We start from the raw sequence: 22780 nt of genomic DNA, 5'->3' as shown, positions 1-22780 counted from the left end.
TAAATTTATGATCCGGTAGAAAAAAAATCATTGATCAGGAAAGACATAAAAATATTTCGTGATGAATAATATAGTCAACAATAATTTTGATATGATATACTTTGAAAATTGATGGTGCTTATCAATTATTGCACATAATTTTAATCACAATTCGTATACTTGTCATAATGGTTGGAAATATTGCCTTGCATTGAAGGGTCAAACACGGCCTGTATTTGCTCATAAAAAAAAATATCGTATATCATTTATATTATGATGATAGGTCCAAACATTAGTTTTTTTTTTTTACGAAAGGTCCAAACATTAGGTGACATTTTTAATTTTTATTTTACATAAAAGTTGCTTATAACATTTCATTCATAACATTAGGTGACAATTATATACTTGAAAATTGTCGGTCTAGTTTCATGAATCAAGGAGTGATTAACATATGCACACGGGTGATTTTTTGGTTATTTAATGCTTGTGTAATTGATCCGGGTCAACCACATTTTTTTTTTTGGTAAAGGTCAACCACAGTTTCTATTTGCTGATAAAATCATATCGTTTATATTATGATAAAACAAAATAAAAATGGTATGGATGCAACGAAAGAATCATCTTTATCATAACGCGACAAACTAACCTTCGAATTTTGACATAATTAAGACCTATCTATCTATTATAAACCCTCATAATACATTATACATAGCAAAAAGAACATTGCTATTTATTTTAATATTTGTTTTTCTGTTAGTAAATATAATAAAGCCTTAGTAAAAAACAAAAATAAATATAAAATAGCAAAAAGTCAAAAATAAAAAAAAATGAAATAAATTAAAAGAAGTACCGTACACACTGTACTGTAGACACATACCATACGCGCCAGTAATATACAGACTGTCAATGTACTGTAGGCCGTATCTACAGATATAGAGAGAGAGAGAGAGAGAGTACTTACGTACTTAAGTTTTACACCAAACTTTTTAAGGACAGATCCATTTGATCCTACTCACCCGCCACCAATTACTTAATCATGTCTTCTTTCGACACTCAAAAACTCTTTTCCGTTTAATCCGTCAACCTAAAACCCTTCTCTTCTCTTCTCTTACACTACACTATTCATTCTCTTTCTACCGACCAAACTCCTTCTTAATTATTATCCGTTTTTCTTTATCTTCCACCTCACAACACACACACACAATGTCGTAACTCGTAACATTTCATTTATCTTTAATAATAATTTTCATTTTTATCAATTCATGATTTTCATTTGCAGTAGATAAAAAGAAAAAAAAAACAGTTTACACCAAACTCCGGTGGGAAACAGCCCGTCGCCACCACCTCCCCTCGGGCCCCACCTACCTCACTCACTCACTAACAGTCCTTCCTTCTTCTCACTCTAACCTAAATCCACGCCTTAATTTTTAATTAATTCCTTAATTATGATTTTCCCTCGTTCCTTTTATTCATTAAACCTTTCGATCTCTTTTTGTATCTTCTTCTTCTCTCATACGCGTCTTTAAACATTAACACACACACACACACACATTATTACTATCTCTCTCTCTATAATTTCTCACGGACTTAGCGTGTGAAGGAATCCAAATCCAAACACAAACACGCTCAACTACAAAATCTTATTATTTCATTTTTGTTGAAAAATAATAATAACAGTAATTTCTGATCCGTTTTTGTTTCCGATTATTCGTATTCATCTCCTCCGTCGCGCGTGGCGGGGCATTGTTTTTGAGTCGATTTCCGGTGACAGTTTTGTTGTGAGTAATGGACACGAGAGGACGACTCGTTGCTGGTTCACACATTAGGAACGAGTTCGTTCTCATCAATGCTGATGACAATGTTAGGGTAAACCTCTCATATCCCTCTCTTATCGTTAATTCAAAACCCTTCTTTATGCTTTTTTCTCCGATCTGCACCACCGATATTTCTCATGATCATTTTTTTTTTTTTAATTTCCGTTTTATTCGCTGTTGGTGTTTACTATTTCTTAATTATTTGGGTTTAAGGTTTTCTCAGTTTTGATGGCTATTACATATATTTTTCAATCTTGTTGTGTTTTTCGATTTGCATTCAAAATATGTGTATGACATTTCCGCTGCAAATTTATGATCTTCAATTCAAAGTTTTGCTGAATTGTTTCTATTTGTTGTACATTTTGACTGTTCTGTACTGTAGTCTCAAGCGATGCATAAAAAATTGTATGAATTATAGTAAATTTCAAGACTGATTTTGACTGGGAAGAGTGAATTCATTGTGATGATTTTGCACCATATATTTCGAGACTTCTTACGTTACTATACGAGTAGCTTATAAATTATCCATTAAGAGTCTTAACATGAATTTGTCGTCTTCGATGTCGACAATTTTATTAGTCATTGATTTATAAGGCATTTTCTAGCTCAGGCATCTAAGGTGCAAGGATATGTAGTATTTTTTAGTGGATTTGACTTCTTAGTTGCCTAAGCATTTACGATCTATTATTTTGATTTCTCCCAACAAATTTTCATAGAATACTATAACTATTTGCATAGAGTATCAGTAATTAACACAATGTATTTATGATGAATATTCCTGATAATACATATGAAATTAATATTTAATGATTTATATAGACTATTGACTATAAAATTGGTAGGGCGTATATTTTGATAGAAAGAAGAAATGAAAGGGATTGGGAAATAGTATTTGTAAATTCATAAAAATGGTTAAGACTTACGACAGCGGACACAGAGATGCTCATGGTGATCAAATGTCACCTCATAATTAGGACTTAGTTTAATATCTGCCTATGGTAATTTCATGCCCCATACAAAAATGGCACTGTTCGGATGTCAAATGGCAGGGCATGCTTTTGTGCCAAAACTTATTTTTTTCGCACTTAATAACCTCAGATTGCAATTTCATCTATTTTTCTTTTGTTTGGTTCTTATCAGTTTAAGTATGTCCAAGAATTGAGTGGACAGATATGCCAGATTTGTGGGGATGGGATAGATATTACTGAGAATGGGGATCCCTTTGTTGCCTGCAATGAGTGTGCTTTCCCTGTTTGTCGGCCATGCTATGAGTATGAGAGAGCAGAGGGCTATCAGGCATGTCCACAGTGTAAGACCAGATTCAAACGCATCAAAGGTACAATTGTTTCTACATTATATCCCTTTTGACTTTTATAACATACTCTTCTGTAGGCATGCAATAATAACAAAATAAATAATATTACAGGTTGTCCCAGGGTTGAAGGTGATGAAGAAGAGGATAGCAGTGATGACATAGACAAAGAATTTGATGATAAATATCGTGATGCTTTAGGCCTGAAACCTAATTCAGATTCAATGCTTTCTGGACGTCTTAACTCTGGACGTCGTTCTAACTCTGATATATCAGACATGCCAACAAATTCGGAATATGATACTCATATCAATTCTGAAATCCCACTTTTGACTTATGGGGAGGAGGTATGCTTGTGAATTGTCTTCTTGCTGCGTTTTAAATTTTCTCAATGTGCATCGTGGTAATACACCAGTGCCAATAACTCCTATTAATATTGGCTTTTACTCTTTATAGGATCCTGATATATCTTCTGATCGACATGCTCTAATTGTTTCCCAATACATGAATAATGGAAGCAGTGTTCATAGCATGTCTTATTCTGATCAGTCTATTCCATGTAAGTCTAATGAAACATTTACAATCTGCAGTTCTACAGTTCATATTAATCTGTATAAATTCTTACCTTGGTGCTTCTGTTGTCATAGCGAAACCCAGGTCAATGGTTCCACAGAAAGATATTGCAGTGTACGGGTATGGAAGTGTGGCTTGGAAAGATCGGATGGAAGAGTGGAAGAAAAGGCAGAATGACAAACTTGAGGTGGTGAAGCATGAAGGCAATGACAACAATGGAAATTTTGGTGATGAGGCGGATGACCCTGATTTACCCATGTAAATTTCTTATTTTTGTTTGCTTTTATCTTTGTATATTATACTCGCACTCTTTGAAGTTAGGGGGTTTTAGATAATGAAGCGAGAGAAAGAGTTAAGACTAAAGTATGATTATGATTGATGATGAAATGATTCAAAAGGATTAAGCACATTTTTACCGAGTGCTTCACTCCATCCTTGGAGCAGAAATTGAAGAGTGCTTCACTGCATATGCTTCTATGTTATATCAGGGCCACACGTTTAATTAATATAGTTGTTGGTAGCTACATGCCTATGTTTTTGTTAAGCAATATATTCTTGTTTTGTTAGTTGTAAGGCATTAATGCGGTTGTGTAGATGTTTAATTAAAATGAACATTTATTTTTTTAATTTTTGGCTTATATATTGACTTCATTTAATTTTAAACAATTTTTTGTCAATATATTGTATCAGGATGGATGAAGGCAGGCAGCCACTGTCACGGAAGCTACCTATTCCTTCAAGCAAAATAAATCCATACAGAATAATTATAATCCTCCGCCTTGTAATCCTTGGGCTCTTCTTTCATTATAGAATTCTCCATCCAGTTAATGATGCATATGGCTTGTGGTTAACATCAGTCATCTGTGAAATATGGTTTGCTGTATCATGGATAATGGATCAGTTTCCCAAATGGTGCCCGATCGTCCGAGAAACATACCTTGATCGTCTGTCTCTGAGGTACCCTAGATATGCTTTTTTTTTTCTTTCTTTTCATGGTTTGCTTCCGTGGTATGTTTCATATTAACTTATTCTGTGCTATTTTTCATGGAACAATTTCCTAGTCTGTTGCCTCAGTATTTACTTCATATACATGCTGCAGGTATGAAAAAGAAGGGAAGCCATCTGAGTTGTCCAATGTTGACATCTTTGTCAGCACAGTTGATCCGACGAAAGAACCTCCACTGATAACTGCAAACACTGTTTTGTCTATCCTTGCAGTTGATTATCCAGTGGATAAAGTTGCATGCTATGTATCAGATGACGGTGCTGCAATGCTTACTTTTGAGTCACTTTCTGAAACATCTGAATTTGCTAGAAGATGGGTGCCATTTTGTAAAAAATACAACATTGAACCTCGAGCTCCAGAATGGTATTTCAATCAAAATATAGATTATTTGAAAAATAAAGTCCATCCAGCATTTGTCAGGGAAAGGAGATCAATGAAGGTTTCAATTTTTTGTCCTTTTGCACTTCACCTCCTAATATTGACCCCTAATCAATTTTTTAGCTCGATATTTGAATTAATTTTAGCCCCTGCCTTTTCAACTTGTTCATTTAGTTCACTCTATAAATCAATTACATCCAATGTTGTCCATGTAGTCAAAACTTTATCTGATATCTTTTGTAAAACAGTGGCAGGTCACTGAAAGTTTCTTTCATCTAAACCAATTACATCAGTGACCATTTGGCATGTTACCATTTGACAAAATGAATAATTTGGATTGAAAATCATAGTAAGGACAACATTGCCCACACAATTGATAGATTCAAGGATAGTAACAAATTGAAAAACTAAAGGACTAAAAATGAACAGATTAAAATTTCATTAAAACCATACATAGATGTGTATGTGCAGGCTTGTACAACTTGCACTTAATGTTGTAAATCGTAAATAAATATTTGAAACAACTAACAGCCTTTATTTGTGTTGCTATTACAGAGGGAGTACGAAGAATTTAAGGTGAGGATAAACAGTTTGGTTGCAACTTCACAAAAGGTTCCCGAGGATGGATGGACAATGCAGGATGGAACACCGTGGCCCGGAAATAATGTAAGGGATCATCCCGGCATGATTCAGGTAAGATTATATCTGTTATTCAGATACCAAAAGTGTTTATTTTAATTTAGTAATGGATGGTTGGGAGCTAGTGGGATGCTTAGGTTTTATCCTCTAATGTGCCAGTAAATAATTCCTACAATTAGCGGCACATAATAATTTATAAAATTACAAGAAATGGGATAACAAGCAAGAGGCACGACTATGTGCAAAATTTGAGTTTCAAAGGATCTATAAGTCCTAAAGTTTAAAATATTCTCACTATGATTTTTTGTATAAATCATCAAAATTTGCTCGTGTAAATGCTTGAAGAGATACATGTTGCAGTTTATAACACAATTATGCAAGCATACTTGCTGTGCAAGTAGACTTTCTTAAGCGTTAAGCCTATATTTAGATGACTTAGTGACGCAGTACGGAAGCGCTAGGTTAGCAAAACGCTAAACCTAATGGATAAAGACAAGCCGCAAACACAAACTTGTCAAAATAGGGTTTCGGAGTCCACCGAAAGAGTAATTTGGAGTCCACCAAATTTGAGAAAATTCTCTATAATTTTATTGAATGAAAAAGTTGCCTTCAAGGCTACAATAGTTTACCTTAAATAGTAGTGAAAAATAAAAATAACAAATCTTCTAAAAGATTGTAAAAATAAAAATAACAAACCTAGCTAAATAAAAATAACAAATCTACCTAAAATATAAAAATAACTAATCTAGGTGAAATATAAAAATAAGAAATCTACCTAAAATATAATAAAACTAAATCTAACTAAAATAATAAAATACTGAAGAAATCCTCCTACATCAGTCTCCTCTACCTCAAAAGAACTCGACCCCGAGTTCTCATCTTGATAAGGAGCTTCCCTTGCAAGTTGATTCCTCCAATGAACAAGAGACCACCCTCCTGGATCCCATTGAGTGAAGTGAGAGGACCCGTCTTGTGCCAACACATCCAAATTACCACCGGGGTCCCATTCCTCAAAGATGGCATACAAAGTTGGAAATTTATCACAGAAGGATGTTTGACCCACCTTAGTTAACATGTATGAGTTAGTGTCACTAACATCAAGTTCACTAATTAGGTAATAATAATGGTGCTGAATGAGGGAAGTTTGAGAACTCCAAGTATCAACTTCAAGTGGCTCATTCTCACTTATTTGAGTCTCGGTTGCTGCATCCATGATCCTTTCAAACGCAACCATTGATTCATTGTGATATTTAGACGCTGGTACTATGCAATCTGTGACTGGCGTCGCCTCTGTTTGGACACAGATTAAAGGAGCAGATTGCACATTGGGATTGATGACGTTTGAAACCATAGCTGATTTGGTGTTATCGATTTCAAAATCCACGACTTCATCGTGTTGGGAATCTCTAATAACATCGTGAACTTGCTCGACTTCATCGGCCTCTTTATTTTCATCTTTGGATTCTTCACCTTCAACTGAAACATCTGGTTCAACAACTACTTCAGTTTCTTTCGGTTTGGATTTATCAGCAGAATCGTCAAGTTTCTCGGGATGAGATGGTTGGTTATCATCTAGGGTTTTATTAGCTATGTGACGTAGTTGAAAATTGTTGGCATGATTGTTGTTGTTGGAATTATTGATGAGGCTCCATGCTTCATCGAATTTAACCTTAACATACCAATTAATATACGTTATCAAAACAGAATGTTTAGCAATATCTTTAATCGTCTTACGCAAGTTACCTGACATTCTGTAAGCATGTCTCAAAAGGTCGGACAAGGAGTAATCTTTGTTGCAACAAAACGGACAACGATATGTCGAATCAGAGATTTTAAACGTGTAGTAATCATCCTTCAACCTTTTGTAGTATCTACGCTCATAGTATTCCAAATCAGATTCACCACGCGTATGTTCTGATTTTATGTAGGTAACAATAGTTTGGTTGTTATTACGAACCCTAATAACCGGAATTCGTTCTCCTCCCCTATTCGGATTGATTCTGTTGTTGTTAACGTTGTTGGATAACGTCGTCATCTGTGTTGTCAGAGCGGTGATGGCCCCGGTTAAACCCGCTATGGCACCATCAAACTCTGTTTTCGTCACCGGTTGATCTCCCATCTGATCACGTTAGGAAAAGAACAGGAGAAACCTGCTCTGATACCAACTGACGCAGTACGGAAGCGCTAGGTTAGCAAAACGCTAAACCTAATGGATAAAGACAAGCCGCAAACACAAACTTGTCAAAATAGGGTTTCGGAGTCCACCGAAAGAGTAATTTGGAGTCCACCAAATTTGAGAAAATTCTCTATAATTTTATTGAATGAAAAAGTTGCCTTCAAGGCTACAATAGTTTACCTTAAATAGTAGTGAAAAATAAAAATAACAAATCTTCTAAAAGATTGTAAAAATAAAAATAACAAACCTAGCTAAATAAAAATAACAAATCTACCTAAAATATAAAAATAACTAATCTAGGTGAAATATAAAAATAAGAAATCTACCTAAAATATAATAAAACTAAATCTAACTAAAATAATAAAATACTGAAGAAATCCTCCTACATCACTTAGATTATAGTAATACAATATAGTCCTGACTTTTGAAATTGGAAAACTGATTTATTTTTTTTACAGGTCTTTCTTGGTCATGATGGTGTTCGGGATGTTGAAGGAAATGAGTTGCCTCGCTTGGTATATGTTTCTAGAGAGAAGCGGCCAAGCTTTGATCATCACAAAAAAGCTGGTGCAATGAATTCTCTGGTAAGCCTAATCTTATTTTGGTTCTGATTCTAGTCAATTGATGATTCAGCGATGATTTTGTTTTTGTAAAATTAATTAAACATTAATATTTGAAGATACGGGCGTCTGCAATCATCTCAAACGCACCTTATATTCTGAATGTTGATTGTGATCACTACATCAACAATAGCAAGGCACTTAGAGAAGCCATGTGTTTCATGATGGACCCTCAAGTTGGGAAAAAAATTTGCTATGTACAATTTCCTCAAAGATTCGATGGGATTGATCGTCATGATAGATACTCAAACCGAAATGTTGTATTTTTTGATGTAAGTTCTAAGTTGCTTTGCTTGTTTTGATATTTTTCGGCTTTTTTTTTTCCTGAATTGTTTTAACTCCCGAATTGAAAACAGATCAACATGAAAGGACTGGATGGAATACAAGGACCAATTTATGTTGGAACTGGATGTGTTTTCAGAAGGTATGCACTCTACGGATATGATGCACCTGCCAAGAAGAAGCCCCCAAGCAAAACCTGTAATTGTTGGCCAAGATGGTGTTGCCTTTGTTTTGGCCCTCGAAAGAAAAAGAAAACGAGCACCAAGAAAGAGAAAAAAAAGGTGAAGCACAGAGATTCATCACAAATACACGCACTTGAAAATATCGAGGAAGGATTGCAAGGTGAGAAATTTGGACCGTGTAGCTGTCTTTGCATATTAAAATCTATCAGGTAAGAAAATTTCTAGATACTAACACTTGGTTGATTCTGATTTAGGATCCACTATGGAGAACTCAACCAATGTGACTCATATGAAGTTGGAGAAGAGGTTTGGACAGTCTCCTGTGTTTGTAGCCTCCACACTTCATGAAAATGGTGGAGTTCCATCAAACACAAGTCCTGCGTCATTCTTAAAGGAAGCAATCCAAGTCATCAGCTGCGGTTATGAAGACAAAACTGAATGGGGAAAAGAAGTAATGTCGTATTATTTTTTTTCAATTTTTGAAATACTATTGTTTTCTTATCCCCTTACATTTCTTCTCTTTTTTGTGCTCTTACTTTGGGTTATGACCAGGTTGGCTGGATATATGGTTCTGTGACAGAGGATATCTTGACTGGATTTAAAATGCATTGCCATGGTTGGCGGTCTGTGTATTGCATCCCTCAGCGGCCTGCATTTAAAGGGTCAGCACCTATCAATCTTGCAGATCGTTTGCACCAGGTTCTTCGGTGGGCCCTTGGTTCTGTTGAGATTTTCTTGAGCAAACATTGTCCTATTTGGTATGGCTATGGTGGCGGGCTAAAGTGGTTGGAACGATTTTCGTACATAAATTCAGTTGTTTATCCTTTGACTTCCCTCCCGCTGATAGTTTACTGTACTCTACCAGCTATATGTCTCCTGACTGGAAAATTTATCGTACCTGAGGTATGCTTGTGTACAGTATCTATTATGTCTGTGCATGAGAAAATAAACCACTTTGAGTTCCCCCTTTCTTGGATATATTAATATTTATTTTAGAGATAACATTTGTGAATTATAGTTTTTGAGATAAGAAGTGCATGCTTTTTTTCCTCTCAATAAAACCCTTTTTCTTATAGTTCAATGACATTGTTTGTTATTGTGTCCCTTTCGCAATTAGATCGTACTTAAATAATTGGCAGAAATTGTAGGTATGGATTCTAACATGCACTTTTCTATTTTGATGGGCAGATTAGCAATTATGCCAGTATTGTGTTCATGGCCCTCTTCATTTCCATTGCAGCAACTGGTATCCTTGAGATGCAGTGGGGCGGTGTTAGTATAGATGATTGGTGGAGGAATGAACAGTTTTGGGTGATTGGAGGTGCTTCTTCACATTTTTTTGCCCTCTTTCAAGGTTTGCTAAAGGTTTTGGCTGGTGTCGACACAAATTTCACGGTTACATCGAAAGCAGCTGATGATGGAGAATTCTCAGAGCTATACATCTTCAAATGGACGTCGCTGTTGATTCCTCCAACTACTCTACTAATTATAAATATTGTCGGTGTTGTGGTTGGAATCTCAAATGCCATCAACAATGGGTACGACTCATGGGGCCCTCTCTTTGGCAGATTATTCTTTGCCTTGTGGGTGATCATCCATCTTTACCCATTCCTCAAGGGGTTACTTGGTAAACAAGATAGAATGCCTACTATAATATTGGTTTGGTCAATCTTACTGGCTTCCATATTGACTCTCCTGTGGGTACGAATTAACCCATTTGTGTCAAGAGATGGCCCTGTGTTGGAAATTTGTGGATTGAATTGTGATGATACATGAGTTACAAGGTGAACAAGTTTTTCTTGCTACATTTGGTTTCATCGCAGAAAAAGCAAATTCATTGGATACAAAACTCTTACCAATGTTGCACGACTTTTTGGACGGTAGTTTTAATTTGTAGGTTGTGTAGATATAGGGGGTGGAGAGGTGAACACATTGTTACCGGTAATAGAGTTTTTTCATTTATTCTTTCATTACAATTCTGAGTCCCTAGTGTTATTCTTTTTTGCTGTTTTATGTATTCTTATAAGAAAGAGCAGTGAATGATAAGTTATTCCCTCCTCAAAATGAGGAATCAGCAGTGTTATAAATCAGTTAATCAAGTCTTGAGGTGGTGTTATTCTTGCTTAAAATTTTTGAACCTTTTTGGGAACAATGTCATGTAATCGTCATTTCACTTGTGACAACAACGATTATGGATATTCTTGTTTGTGAGTTGTGCCTTTTGTTTTTATTGGATATCATAATCCAATACACCCTCTTTTTTTTTTTTTGGATTTTGTTATTTTTCTTTTAAATGGTTCGAACCCTCATCTTTAGAGACTAAAACATTGTAACAAACCACTAATGCCTCATGTGAATCATCATTCACAATATGATACTTCTCAAAAATTAAACCACACAAGAAATTATAGAATTTTGACTTATTATTTACTTCTCAAAAAGTAATTACTAACTCAAAATTCTACAATTTTTCTTGTGGTTTAATTTTTGGGTTTGTTAATTTTAATATGTTGTTGTATTTAAAGAATTAACTAGATTTTATCGACCTATACTAAGATACATTTTTAGGTACCGTTTGGCCTAGCTTTTTTTACTCTTCTTTTGAGTTTATGCAAACAGCTTATGCGATATAAATTAGGTTTTATGCTATTTTATAAGTTCATACTGAAGTAGCAAAGTTTTTCACAAGAAAGGGGGGGGGGGGGGGGGGGTTTGAATTGTGACCCTTTTAAAATTTAACCTTAAGTGACAATATAAACTGTTAGTAATAAAGTTAATTCTGTGCACAGTGAGATCGTTCTAAGAATGATCTGTGCAGTGTAAATCAGTTGCAGAAAATAAAAAGTTAAGGGAAAGAAGATAAACACAAAGAATTATCCTGGTTCACCCCTAATCTTTGGGTTACGTCCAGTCCCCACCACCCGTGAGTTTGTCCACTAGAATCACTTAAAAGTTACAGATCCAAGATCTACAATTTCTCTTTGATCTTGACCTGAGATCAACAACTTACCAAAGCTCCTAGAGCTTTGAACTTTCCTAGTCACCTTGACCAAAAACACTAAATCAATAGTCACGTATTGACTTGAGAAATTACAATATGAATGATTTGGTTCTAAGCTATTTTCAGACTCAATACAAAAGAGAAGCTTAGATGAAAGCACTCTAAAAAGGATTTGTACTCAAATTATGATACAAATAGAGTGACTTGAAAAGGAGCTTGAGCTAAAGAGATTTGAATGTGATTGTATGACTTAGATTGCTTGAAAACTCTTGCTCTTTCTCTTGGATTTGATTGCCTTTTATAGATGCTTGCGTTGAAGCTTGACCTTCAAGTATATCAGTTAGAGGGCAAAAAAGAGCTGTTACTCAGTGCTCCATAAGCAGCTGACAACTTCTGCATAATAGACAGATTCTCTGTTCAGTCTTGGAACAATCTTGATCTTCATTTTGCTTTGATCCATAAGAGCCAAATATGTGTGAGCTGTTAGCAAGTACAAATGAGTTGTTTCTTACTTCCTTCCACTGTCAGAGATCAGATATAGCCGTTTGGAACCTCAATAAAAGGACTCATGACAGTTGGAAATGGTTTTGAAAAACTGTGTGCTGAAACGTTCTTGAATCAGTCTTGAACCAGTCTTGACTGTATCAGCAAGTGTGATGAAGCTTCATCTCTATTTCCTTTGTGATGTGCAGCTGTTCAATAGCTCTAAGGACTGATCAGTAGTAGCTTTAGCTTGAGAATAAACTAGCTGGATTAGTACAAAGACATGCAAGACAAAAATGTACTTCTATGACAATACCATTGAAGAATGTTCCTAAATGGTCCTTTTGCAAGTACATCACAACTCATAGTTAAAAATGTGTTGTTGCATTCTGATTGGTCTAGGATATTTGATCAGGTGTTTTCATTAGATGATCAATACCATAAAAGATCATGAAAGATCAATGCTCATAATTCATTGCATGAATTATGACTAGGAAAGCATATACTCAAATTCCATCAATTGTTGTTGATCCCAAAAGAGATTATCTTCTGTTGAAATTTGGTCCATAAATCTATTATAAAGTGCTTATTTGTTTTGTTCTTAGTTGACTTGAAAAACCAGAAAGCGCTTATTCCAAAACGTGCTTATAATCAAAACTGCAGTCTGTGTCTGAAGAATGTTCTTAGATTGGTCTTAAAACAGCTTTGCAGGATTTTTACTTTGCAAGTGGATTATTAGAATTTGTTTAAATTTATACCACTCAAAAGCACTTGTTAGATAACAAAATGATCAGAATCATTTAAAATATAATTAAAGATGTTTGTAATCTTTAAAACATCAAAAGTTGATTTTGCCTCAACATATACTAGTCAAAATTGTATTTTTATAAGCTATTTTATCATAAACTACCTTGAAAAACTTATAATAATACATAAAAATTGCATAATCTCAAAAGAAGAGGAAAAAATATTAGGCCAAACGGCACCTAAAACAAAGATATTCTTTTTAGAAAATATTGATTCACATAGGCATATCACAATACTAAAGAACAATTATTTTTTTTTCCAAAAAATATATAGCATTATTTTAAAGTATACAATTAAATTTTTTGATGATCAAATTTATGCTTATTATAACTTAACTTTTTGTATAAAATGTAATTTTTATATTTAATTAAAATATTATAAAATTTTCACCGTCCACCCCAAAAAAAATTTGGTTCCGCCACTATACAGTATATTGTAACCTTATTTTGGTGTGCAGGACTTGTATATATTACTAACCCTTATTAAAACTGGAACTAAAATATAAAAAAAGGGCAAGCCATCACCAAAGCAACCAATGTGAAAATTCATTTGGAACCAATATAAAGAGTCTTTATTTAGTTGTGAATAGTATGCAATGAATGGAAGAATCTATTAAAGTAAAATAAATAAATAAAAAATGTGGGAAGAATCAGATAAGCAGCATAACATTTATTAATTTAAGTTCTACATCCATTTGCAGACATAATTTATTGAAATTCAAATAGATATCTAAGACATCAAACTCATCAATTGGAAACAAAGATGCATGCCTATTACATATATATTATGGATTGTAGATTTTGTGAACATTAATCATATATATTATGCATCTCCTCTTTTTTTTTGAGTCAGAAAATCTTTTAAGAGTAAGATTTCTGCTTCAGATATAGAATCAGTGCACACACCATACTCGACATCAGGTTTAGGAGAACGAAGACAATAGTTTCTAGCTCCCTTGTTCTTACAAGCTATAATAATTGTTAATTTGTTGTGAGAGCTTATTGCATTAGATAGTTCATTGCACTCAGTAATTTATAGAAGATAGCTAGAAATTTTAATTGCAATATTACTGAATCAGTTTTGCTGCTGTCAAAGAACAAAAAATTTCCATATATAATTTTGACACAGTTTTAGTTTAAAACCATCCCATTTACACCGTACGGTCGAGATCATATTAAGAGATTTTATACTTTATTAATATAAATTGTCTGATTAATAATTAACGAATGAGATTGAAAACTGTGGAAAAACCATGTCTTTATTTACTCCGGTAAATTCCAATTCCAAATATTATAATGCTGTAATATCTAAACAATTTAATGGTTTTGTCCCATTCTTCCGGAAATTGCCTGGTTTATACATCATTATTTATTAGCTATTGCGGCAATACCAGTATTTAAATATTTTCTCCGGTCTATTTTATAAGCAACAATTCACTTTTTATATTTATTGAAAAACTACTTAACTGGACCATGTAAAAATTAGAAGCAGCCATCCACTCTTGTGGACTTAGTTATCATGAACTTACCAACTCAAGTAGGATCGAATGACGGTTAGCGAATCACAACTTTTCTTAATCCATCTGATCTTCAGTACAGCTGAGTAGTTCATTCCTGTGTGACTAGGTTAACCAATTACCTTCATAGAGAAAACCAAACTAAGATATGATAGTACCATTAGGCAGATAACAAAGTCATTGCCGGAAGCGATAAAAGGAATGTAACCGTAGCAGAGGAAGATGGAGTGAGAAACGGAGCGGAGTCATTTACTGTCGATATTAAGGGACGAGATAAGGATCGTTGCTAAGAAAGACACGGAAGTCGTAATAAGATGTAACCAGGGGCGTCTCCGAGTTTTAGAAGGCTTTGTGCAAAATATAAAAGTGGCCCCTTAATATAAAAAAATTAAAAAAATTATCGATTTAAATTGCATATAATATAAAAAAAAACATTCTTGTAAACATATAAATTATCAATATTAAACCTTACATTAAATTAAATGGAACAAGAAATACAAAATAATTATCTTTGAATATAACGTCAAAAAGGAACATCATAATCTAAGATTAAATTTTATGCAAAGATTAAAATGGACTAGAACTATATTTACGAGTATAGATAACTAATATATTGATACTCATGATATTTATGAACATTAATAATATATAACTATTATTTTAGGGCCTAAAAATTAATCTATTAATATACATCTGATATTTTATAGATATAAATAATATATAAATAATATTATAGTACCTCAAAATTTTGAGTTGAGGCCCTCAAAATTTTGAGGCCCTATGCCGTCGCGCACCTCGCACATGCATGCGAGCCTCCTTTGGATGTAACGGTAGGAAGAGACGTTATAGGATTGTAACTGAAAACTTGCTGACCAAAACAGTGCCGGCGCAGATGGGGGGAATGACAGTAAGTGATTAAGATCAGAGTGCGCAACACGTGTTAACCAGACGTAAATGACCAAGGGTTGAGTGACACACGTACAACAAGTAAATACGCTTATGCCCACACTTAACCTTTGACATATAATAGTGCAGTACCTTTAAGAGCCGAGACTGTGTTTGGAAAACACGATTTAATTGAGAACTTTATCGCGGTGTGTTCAAAACAAAGAAGTTCTGTCCACAGTATGTTGGACCATATTAGATCCTTAGATGCGTCGATTTTGTAGCATGTCAATTAGCTTTGCCCCATTCATGTTATGAGTACATGACGTACTTTAAGTATCTCAATTCAAACAAATTTATTGCGGACCCGTTCAAGCCTGTAGAGTTGAAAACTATAAAATTCGATATCAGACATGATGCATCAGCCTAATCAAGTAAATTTTAAATTTCGAGGACCAATTTTTTTTTAAGAAGGATAGATTGTAAGAACCCATTTTCTTTCCGCTAGTAATATTAACTAATTTTGGTCCATAGAGTTAATTTACTCTCCCTCTCACGTGCTTCTCTATCTCACAATCAACCAACCACCCACCTCTTTGTAAACCAATGACATAATGGAAAGAAAAGGAAGCATAAAAATCAAGTGAGTATCTCTTCTTTCTTCCTCTTCCTCACGAAACAAACAACAACAACAACAACACCTTAACCTCACCTCTCTTTCCAACCACTCCCATTTTATGCATCAGAAAAAAAAGAGATGAATCAACTTTCCCCTTCCTCTCTTCTTCACGTGCTCTGTTCTATACCAACAACAACACCATTGAAATTTCACCTCAAATCCATCCATTCATGGTTCATGCAAAAATCAGAAATTGTAACTCTTCTATGTCTTTTTCTCATCAAAGTGGTGTATAAATACTACTACTCACAAGATTCAGAATCATTCATTCAAACAACACCAACACTTAGAATTCCATTCTTTTCCATCAAAGTTTCAAGAACACAAGTTGGGGTTTTCAAGTAGGAGCTGAAGGGAGAAATTCGTGGCTAGCAGAGCACTAGAATCAGGGATTAAAGCTTCGATTTCCCTTACATGTAATAAAATCAATTAGACCACAATCAGGTGAAGAAAGTTATGATTAACTAAAGTACCCGGGAAGGTTTTCCTTTTATTTTGGGTAGGATAACAACTTAGAAATTATAAGTAAGGACATCTCGACTAGTTATCATGTAAGGGGATTCAATTTAGAATCCGAGGAATGTAATATAACTGCAAGCTGAGGCGGAACCCGAGGTATATTATTATCAGTAGTACGAGGACCAGGCTCTCCGAGACCCGCTTGCCTTGGAGTGACCGTGTGACTTATGCGTGCATTTTCGAACTCTTTTATATTGTAATTTTTAATGAACTCTGTATCGATTCACATTTATCACATTAGATTCTAGACTATGTAATGTGGGATGTTACAGGCTCTCTTCAACCTTTTTCTACGGTTTACTTCTTCTTTTTTCCTATAATTTCAATTTTGTATTCTTTGTATGAGGATTTTTTTATTCTTTTAGCTTAAAAATTTGATTTTTTTTTGCGTTCGTATTTAGTACATTATAGAAATCTCTTACAAAAGCTTAACTTTTTTTTTTAAATAGAGATATAGTAATTTCCTTGGAAATTTGAAATGGGTCTTATAAAAAGGGAACAAAGAAAAATTCCAAGAGAGTAATATTTAGGGACAAAGGCAATAATTTATCTGGGAACCTATATTTCTACTAATATATTAATATAGGGGTTTTCTAACTTAGACCCTAGTTAGGTCTAAGTTAGCAAGGTGCACCTTTTCAATTGGACCAAAATACCATTCTTTTAATTTTTGAAAGAATAGAGCAACAGGGGCATTTCTGTAATTTTACATAAAAAAAAAAATAATGACACGCGCCCCCACCTTCTTAAAAATTAATAGACGTGGATCCAGTGTCGCGCGCGTACGGAAGGACCATGGTTACAGACCGTTGATTTCCATCAGACAGCCAAGATGTGATCTCATTAAGGCTGTCTGATTGATCAGACAGCCCAGATCATCCTACCATCCTGTCTGCGCCACACTAGATTATAAGCTGGAGAGAGAAAATTTTACTTTTGAAAAAGGCAGCCACGTGTCAGCATATGACTGGGTCTGCCTGATTTTTTCCATTTTATGCTTTAAACTCGATTATTTCGTCGTAAATTAATTTTTTATTTTTTAATTTTTATACCAAAATTCATAATTTTTTTTTCTCTACAAATAGAGACTTGGTTTGTTTGATTTGGACACCGAAAAAAAAAACGCAATTTTTCACTACTTTAAACTCGATTATTTCGTCGTAAATTAATTTTTTTTTTTATTTTTTATACCAAAATTCATAATTTTTTTTTTCCTACAAATAGAGATTTGGTTCGTTCGATTTGGACACCGAAAAAAAAAACGCAATTTTTCACTACCTTAATCTCATTTTATTGTTTACTAAATACGTTACGTGTGTGTTCTAAACTCAACCAACCCACTGAAACCATTATACCAGGAAAATAGTAGATAATATTCTGGAACTTTTGGTATATTTTATGAAATTTTTGGAGACCTGAAACTATTTTTAGTTAATTAAATGAGATAAAACGATAATTAAAAACTAATGTTTGCTTCTGAAACCATTTATCTGGTACAATGGTTTCAGAGAGTTGTAATCTGAAACCATTTTGCTGGTAGAATGGTTTCAGTAAGTTGATTATTAGTTATTTGCTTCTGAAACCATTTAGCTTGTAGAATGGTTGCACATAGTTGTATTCTGAAACCATTTTACTGGTAGAATGGTTTCAGTGAGTAATTTATTAATTATGTTTGCTTCTGAAACCATTTATCTGGTACAATGGTTTCAGAGAGTTGTAATCTGAAACCATTTTGCTGGTAGAATGGTTTCAGTAAGTAGATTATTAGTTATTTGCTTCTGAAACCATTTACCTTGTAGAATGGTTGCACATAGTTGTATTCTGAAACCATTTTACTGGTAGAATGGTTTCAGTGAGTAATTATTTAATTGTGTTTGCTTCTGAAACCATTTATCTGGTAGAATGGTTTCAGAGAGTTGTAAACTGAAACCATTTTGCTGGTAAAATGGTTTCAGTAAGTTGATTATTAGTTATTTGATGAGATTAAGGTAGTGAAAAATTGAGTTTTTTGTTTCTGTGTCCAAATCAAACGAACCAAGTCTCTATTTGTAGAGAAAAAAAAATTATGAATTTTGGTATAAAAAATAAAAAATAAAAAATTAATTTACGACGAAATAATCGAGTTTAAAGTAGTGAAAAATTGTGTTTTTTTTTCGGTGTCCAAATCAAACAAACCAAGTCTCTATTTGTAGAGAAAAAAAAATTATGAATTTTGGTATAAAAATTAAAAAATAAAAAATTAATTTACGACGAAATAATCGAGTTTAAAGTTTAAAATGGAAAAAAATAGGCGAGCCACCAGGAAGTGACACGTGTCCCATGCAATGCAAAAAAATTTCTCACTCCCCCCGCGCGTGTGTTGCACGCGCCTGTTTTTTGTGGCTTACAGCTTGCCACGTGTCCTGGGGGTGGGAAAAGAAATGGGGGTGCGTGTGAAATAGAGGAAAATTACAGAAGTGCCCCTTTTGCTTTATTGTTTCAAAAATTAAAAAAATGGATATTTTTGTCCAACTCAAAAGGTGCACCTTGCTAATTTAGACCCAACTGGGTCTAAATTAGCAGCCCCCATTAATATATATGTCTATTTTTTTTTTATAATACAAAGTGCCTATTTTTTTAAAATTTCAACAGAGACCTACTATAATTCTACTCATATCTTAATATGCATATGCCTATTTTTTATATATATAATTTTTATGAGGAGTTATATTTTTACTCATATATTAATACAAGGGTCTTTCGAACCACCGACCTCCTTATCACTTCACTCTACAACTCATTTGCCACACCCACTCGCGGAACCTGGGGTGGTTTGAGGTGGCCCACGGCCCACCCCCACCCCAAAATAATAATTTTTTTATAATTAGAGTATTATTTCAAATATCTATATTATATATAAAGACGATACATGAGTTTTTGTGTGAAACTTTTATAATACCAACAATACCCTTGATTTTGTTTTAGTAGCAATTTTTTTTTTATTAACAAACTCCATAACATAAGACACATCTTTTTTTTAAACAGCAAAAATCTTTTATTAACAAACTCACCATAACATAAGACATTTTTTTGGACATAAGTTAGACACAGGTAGGCGCGGAACGCGCTTGCCTGGCCCGCTAGTATTAATAACGATTTCAAATTATTCATTATACGAATTGTACATATATTAATGTAAATATTAGTTTACAGTTTAATATTGATGACAATAAGTCAGTCAGAAGACATATTAGTTCACTAATTAGTGTAAATATTAGTTCGTAGTCTATTGATGATGATTTCAAGTCATGCGGTATTATTTTAAGTTATACAATTTAATTTTGTAATAATCAATTTTGACTTTTGTTTGTCAAAAATAGCGCATAACTAATTGAATTAGTTTATCAAAATAAACTATTTATCAAATTGGTATTTTTCTTCAATATAAGCTTATAATGCCATTGGTTTAAATTTTGGTATTGTAAAATACTCCCTCCGTTTCAAATTACTTGTCGTTTTAGAAGAAAAAAAAAACAAGAAATTAAGAAAGTGTATTTTACACTTTATCTTCCTATTATACCCTTATTTTAATTCACCAATAGTTTTTTTTTTGCACACACTTTCTCTTTCCAATAAATTTAATATATTATGTACAAAAAAAATAAAATAATATGTTATGTACCAAAAAAATTAGAAAAAAAAAAACTTTAGTTTTCAAAATATATATTAAATCTTTTATGGTTTCAACAACTACTTCTAAATATTTGGAATTTACATGAGGGTATAATAGACAAAATATAACCTTAAATTATCAAAACGGCAAGTAAATGACAAGTAATTTGAAACAGAGGGGGTAATATCTTTGTCCTTTTTACGACCTATATCGTTATATGCAATATAATTTTTATACATATCTAGCACCAAAATAATTTTATCGACTGATAACTCAAACAGTCTACTAAATTTAATGTTAAAAGGTTCGTCACCTAACCATTTGTCTTTCCAAAAATCAGTTTGTTCCCATTACCCACCTTCCTACTTACGTTAACATCAAACCACCGCCCAACACTCAACCCAACCCTTTCTCGAATGTCACACACATCCTTCCACCAACTAGATGCGTTCCTCCGTCCACCCTAACCCTCCCATCCTCAACGCCAGATTTGGCAACCAAAACCTTATACCACAACCTCTCTCTTGCTCAACCAGCAAACTCCAATTCCAATTCCCTAAAAGAGCTAAACTAAATGAAGTAGCAATAAATGTCACAAGAAAGGGGGGGTTTGAATTGTGACCCTTTTTAAAATTATTTTATGTGAGTTTAAAATAACTCAAGACAATATTTCTTTTAATTGGTTAGTTAACAATTAACAAAGAAATATAGTTAGCAACAATAAAATAAACAATATATAAATGAACAAAATAAATACTGAGTTAGTTGCTGAATAAGTAAATGTTTAAGGCCCAGAGCACTCTGGTATTACTCAGTTAGTTAGTTTAGTATGTTTTAAGGATTTTAGAGTCCAAGAGAAAAACACACAAAAGTTATCCTGGTTCACCCAACTTGGGCTAGTCCAGTCCTCACAGTCCTTGTGAGATTGTCCACTATAAATGCTCAGATCAGAACCTTCTGCTTCGCATCAAAAACTTGATCACAACTGGATCAATACAAACTGCTTTTCTTCACTAGAAAAGACTTTTACACAAATGCTTTTCTTCACTCGAAAAGACTTTCACACAAATGCTTTTCTTCACTCGAAAAGACTTTCACTCAAAATGCTTTTCTTCACTCGAAAAGACTTTCTCACAAACACTCAATCTAACATGAAAGAAAGACTTGAGAGGGTTACAATATTTGTGGGGAATATGGGTTAAATCAACTCAAGTGAGAGATTGATAATAGCAAGCTTTGTCTATTTGTTTTTCACAAATTTATGATTGATATCTTTGATGCTTTGCTTTGCTTTTGAAGAGTTTATTACTTGTTGATTTTTGCTTCAACTAAGTATATGATTTGATTCTTTTTGCAAACTCTTAATCTTCTCTTCATGTAGCTCCATTGTATTTATAGGCAAATATAACCTTGGAGGAGCGTATGAGAGAGGGATTTGAATTTCAAATCCAACTTGACATGTCACAATGTTGTGCTGTCAATTTGCTGTGAATAGTGCGTTATCGTTGCTTCAGTAACATTACCGTTATGGCAATCTGCACTACACTTTTAATCCAATGACAACCACTGCATTTACGTGGCCCATATATGTCCATAAGAAGGAATCTTTCCTAATTTAGGGTTGGACAACTTGTATGCAAGTGGGAAAAAATATCATGTAATAATTGTACTTGTTTTGGTGACTCATGTCCTTTGTTGTTTTCTTGTCCCCTCTATGTTCCCTTGAAGAGAAAGAGGCTTGCTACAACTTGGCTTATGGTGTGACTTCACCTTGTTGGCCAATTTTCGTCCAAGCCATCATTGTGTGATGTGGCTTTCATTTGAATTTCAAATCTTCTTCAATCATTGATGGAAGCTTCCTTTGTTTGTCCAAAGGGGCTTTTATTCACTTTAGTCCAAAAAGGCTTTATGGCCCATGATTCAATTTATGCCATGTTTGGCATATTCCTTACATAAGTGTTTCCTTAAAATACTACCACTTTTGATGAGGCAAAGGAATAATATCTTTGTGAAGCACTTCATCATTTATGCCAAGACTTTAAGATGCTTCTTTTGTTTCTACTCATTGCTTATATGTTTTGCTTGTCCATTGGTTGCTCATCCATAACGTTACCGTTGACAGATGATATCATTATCGTTGAAACATTTCTCACAAAACAGATTAGTAGATAACAAGATAATCATAATTAAAATTAATTAATATGTTTGTTATCTTTAAAACATCAAATAAGGATTTTGTCCTCAACAATCTCCCCCTTTTTGATGATGACAAACATT

At 33.7% G+C, this 22780-nt stretch overlaps 1 protein-coding gene across 1 annotated transcript; it reads left to right on the top strand.

Annotated features, from left to right (window-relative positions):
• The first annotated feature begins 978 nt into the window (after window positions 1-978).
• Window positions 979-11172, top strand: LOC123913886 (cellulose synthase A catalytic subunit 6 [UDP-forming]-like). The gene is made up of 15 exons (XM_045964785.1): window positions 979-1682; window positions 1722-1845; window positions 2934-3129; window positions 3220-3452; window positions 3562-3664; window positions 3753-3936; window positions 4369-4635; window positions 4778-5123; window positions 5618-5755; window positions 8336-8461; window positions 8557-8769; window positions 8854-9121; window positions 9216-9412; window positions 9514-9864; window positions 10150-11172. Exons 2-15 carry the CDS (start codon window positions 1765-1767, stop codon window positions 10735-10737), a joined length of 3291 nt encoding a protein of 1096 aa, XP_045820741.1. The 5' UTR covers window positions 979-1682; window positions 1722-1764; the 3' UTR covers window positions 10738-11172.
• The last annotated feature ends 11608 nt before the right edge of the window (window positions 11173-22780 follow it).

The sequence above is a fragment of the Trifolium pratense genome, linkage group LG3 (assembly GCF_020283565.1).
Source record: "Trifolium pratense cultivar HEN17-A07 linkage group LG3, ARS_RC_1.1, whole genome shotgun sequence".
In the NCBI taxonomy this organism is placed as follows: domain Eukaryota; kingdom Viridiplantae; phylum Streptophyta; class Magnoliopsida; order Fabales; family Fabaceae; genus Trifolium; species Trifolium pratense.
Note: the sequence above shows the minus strand (reverse complement) of the source record. Positions and strands in the feature narration are given on the sequence as shown.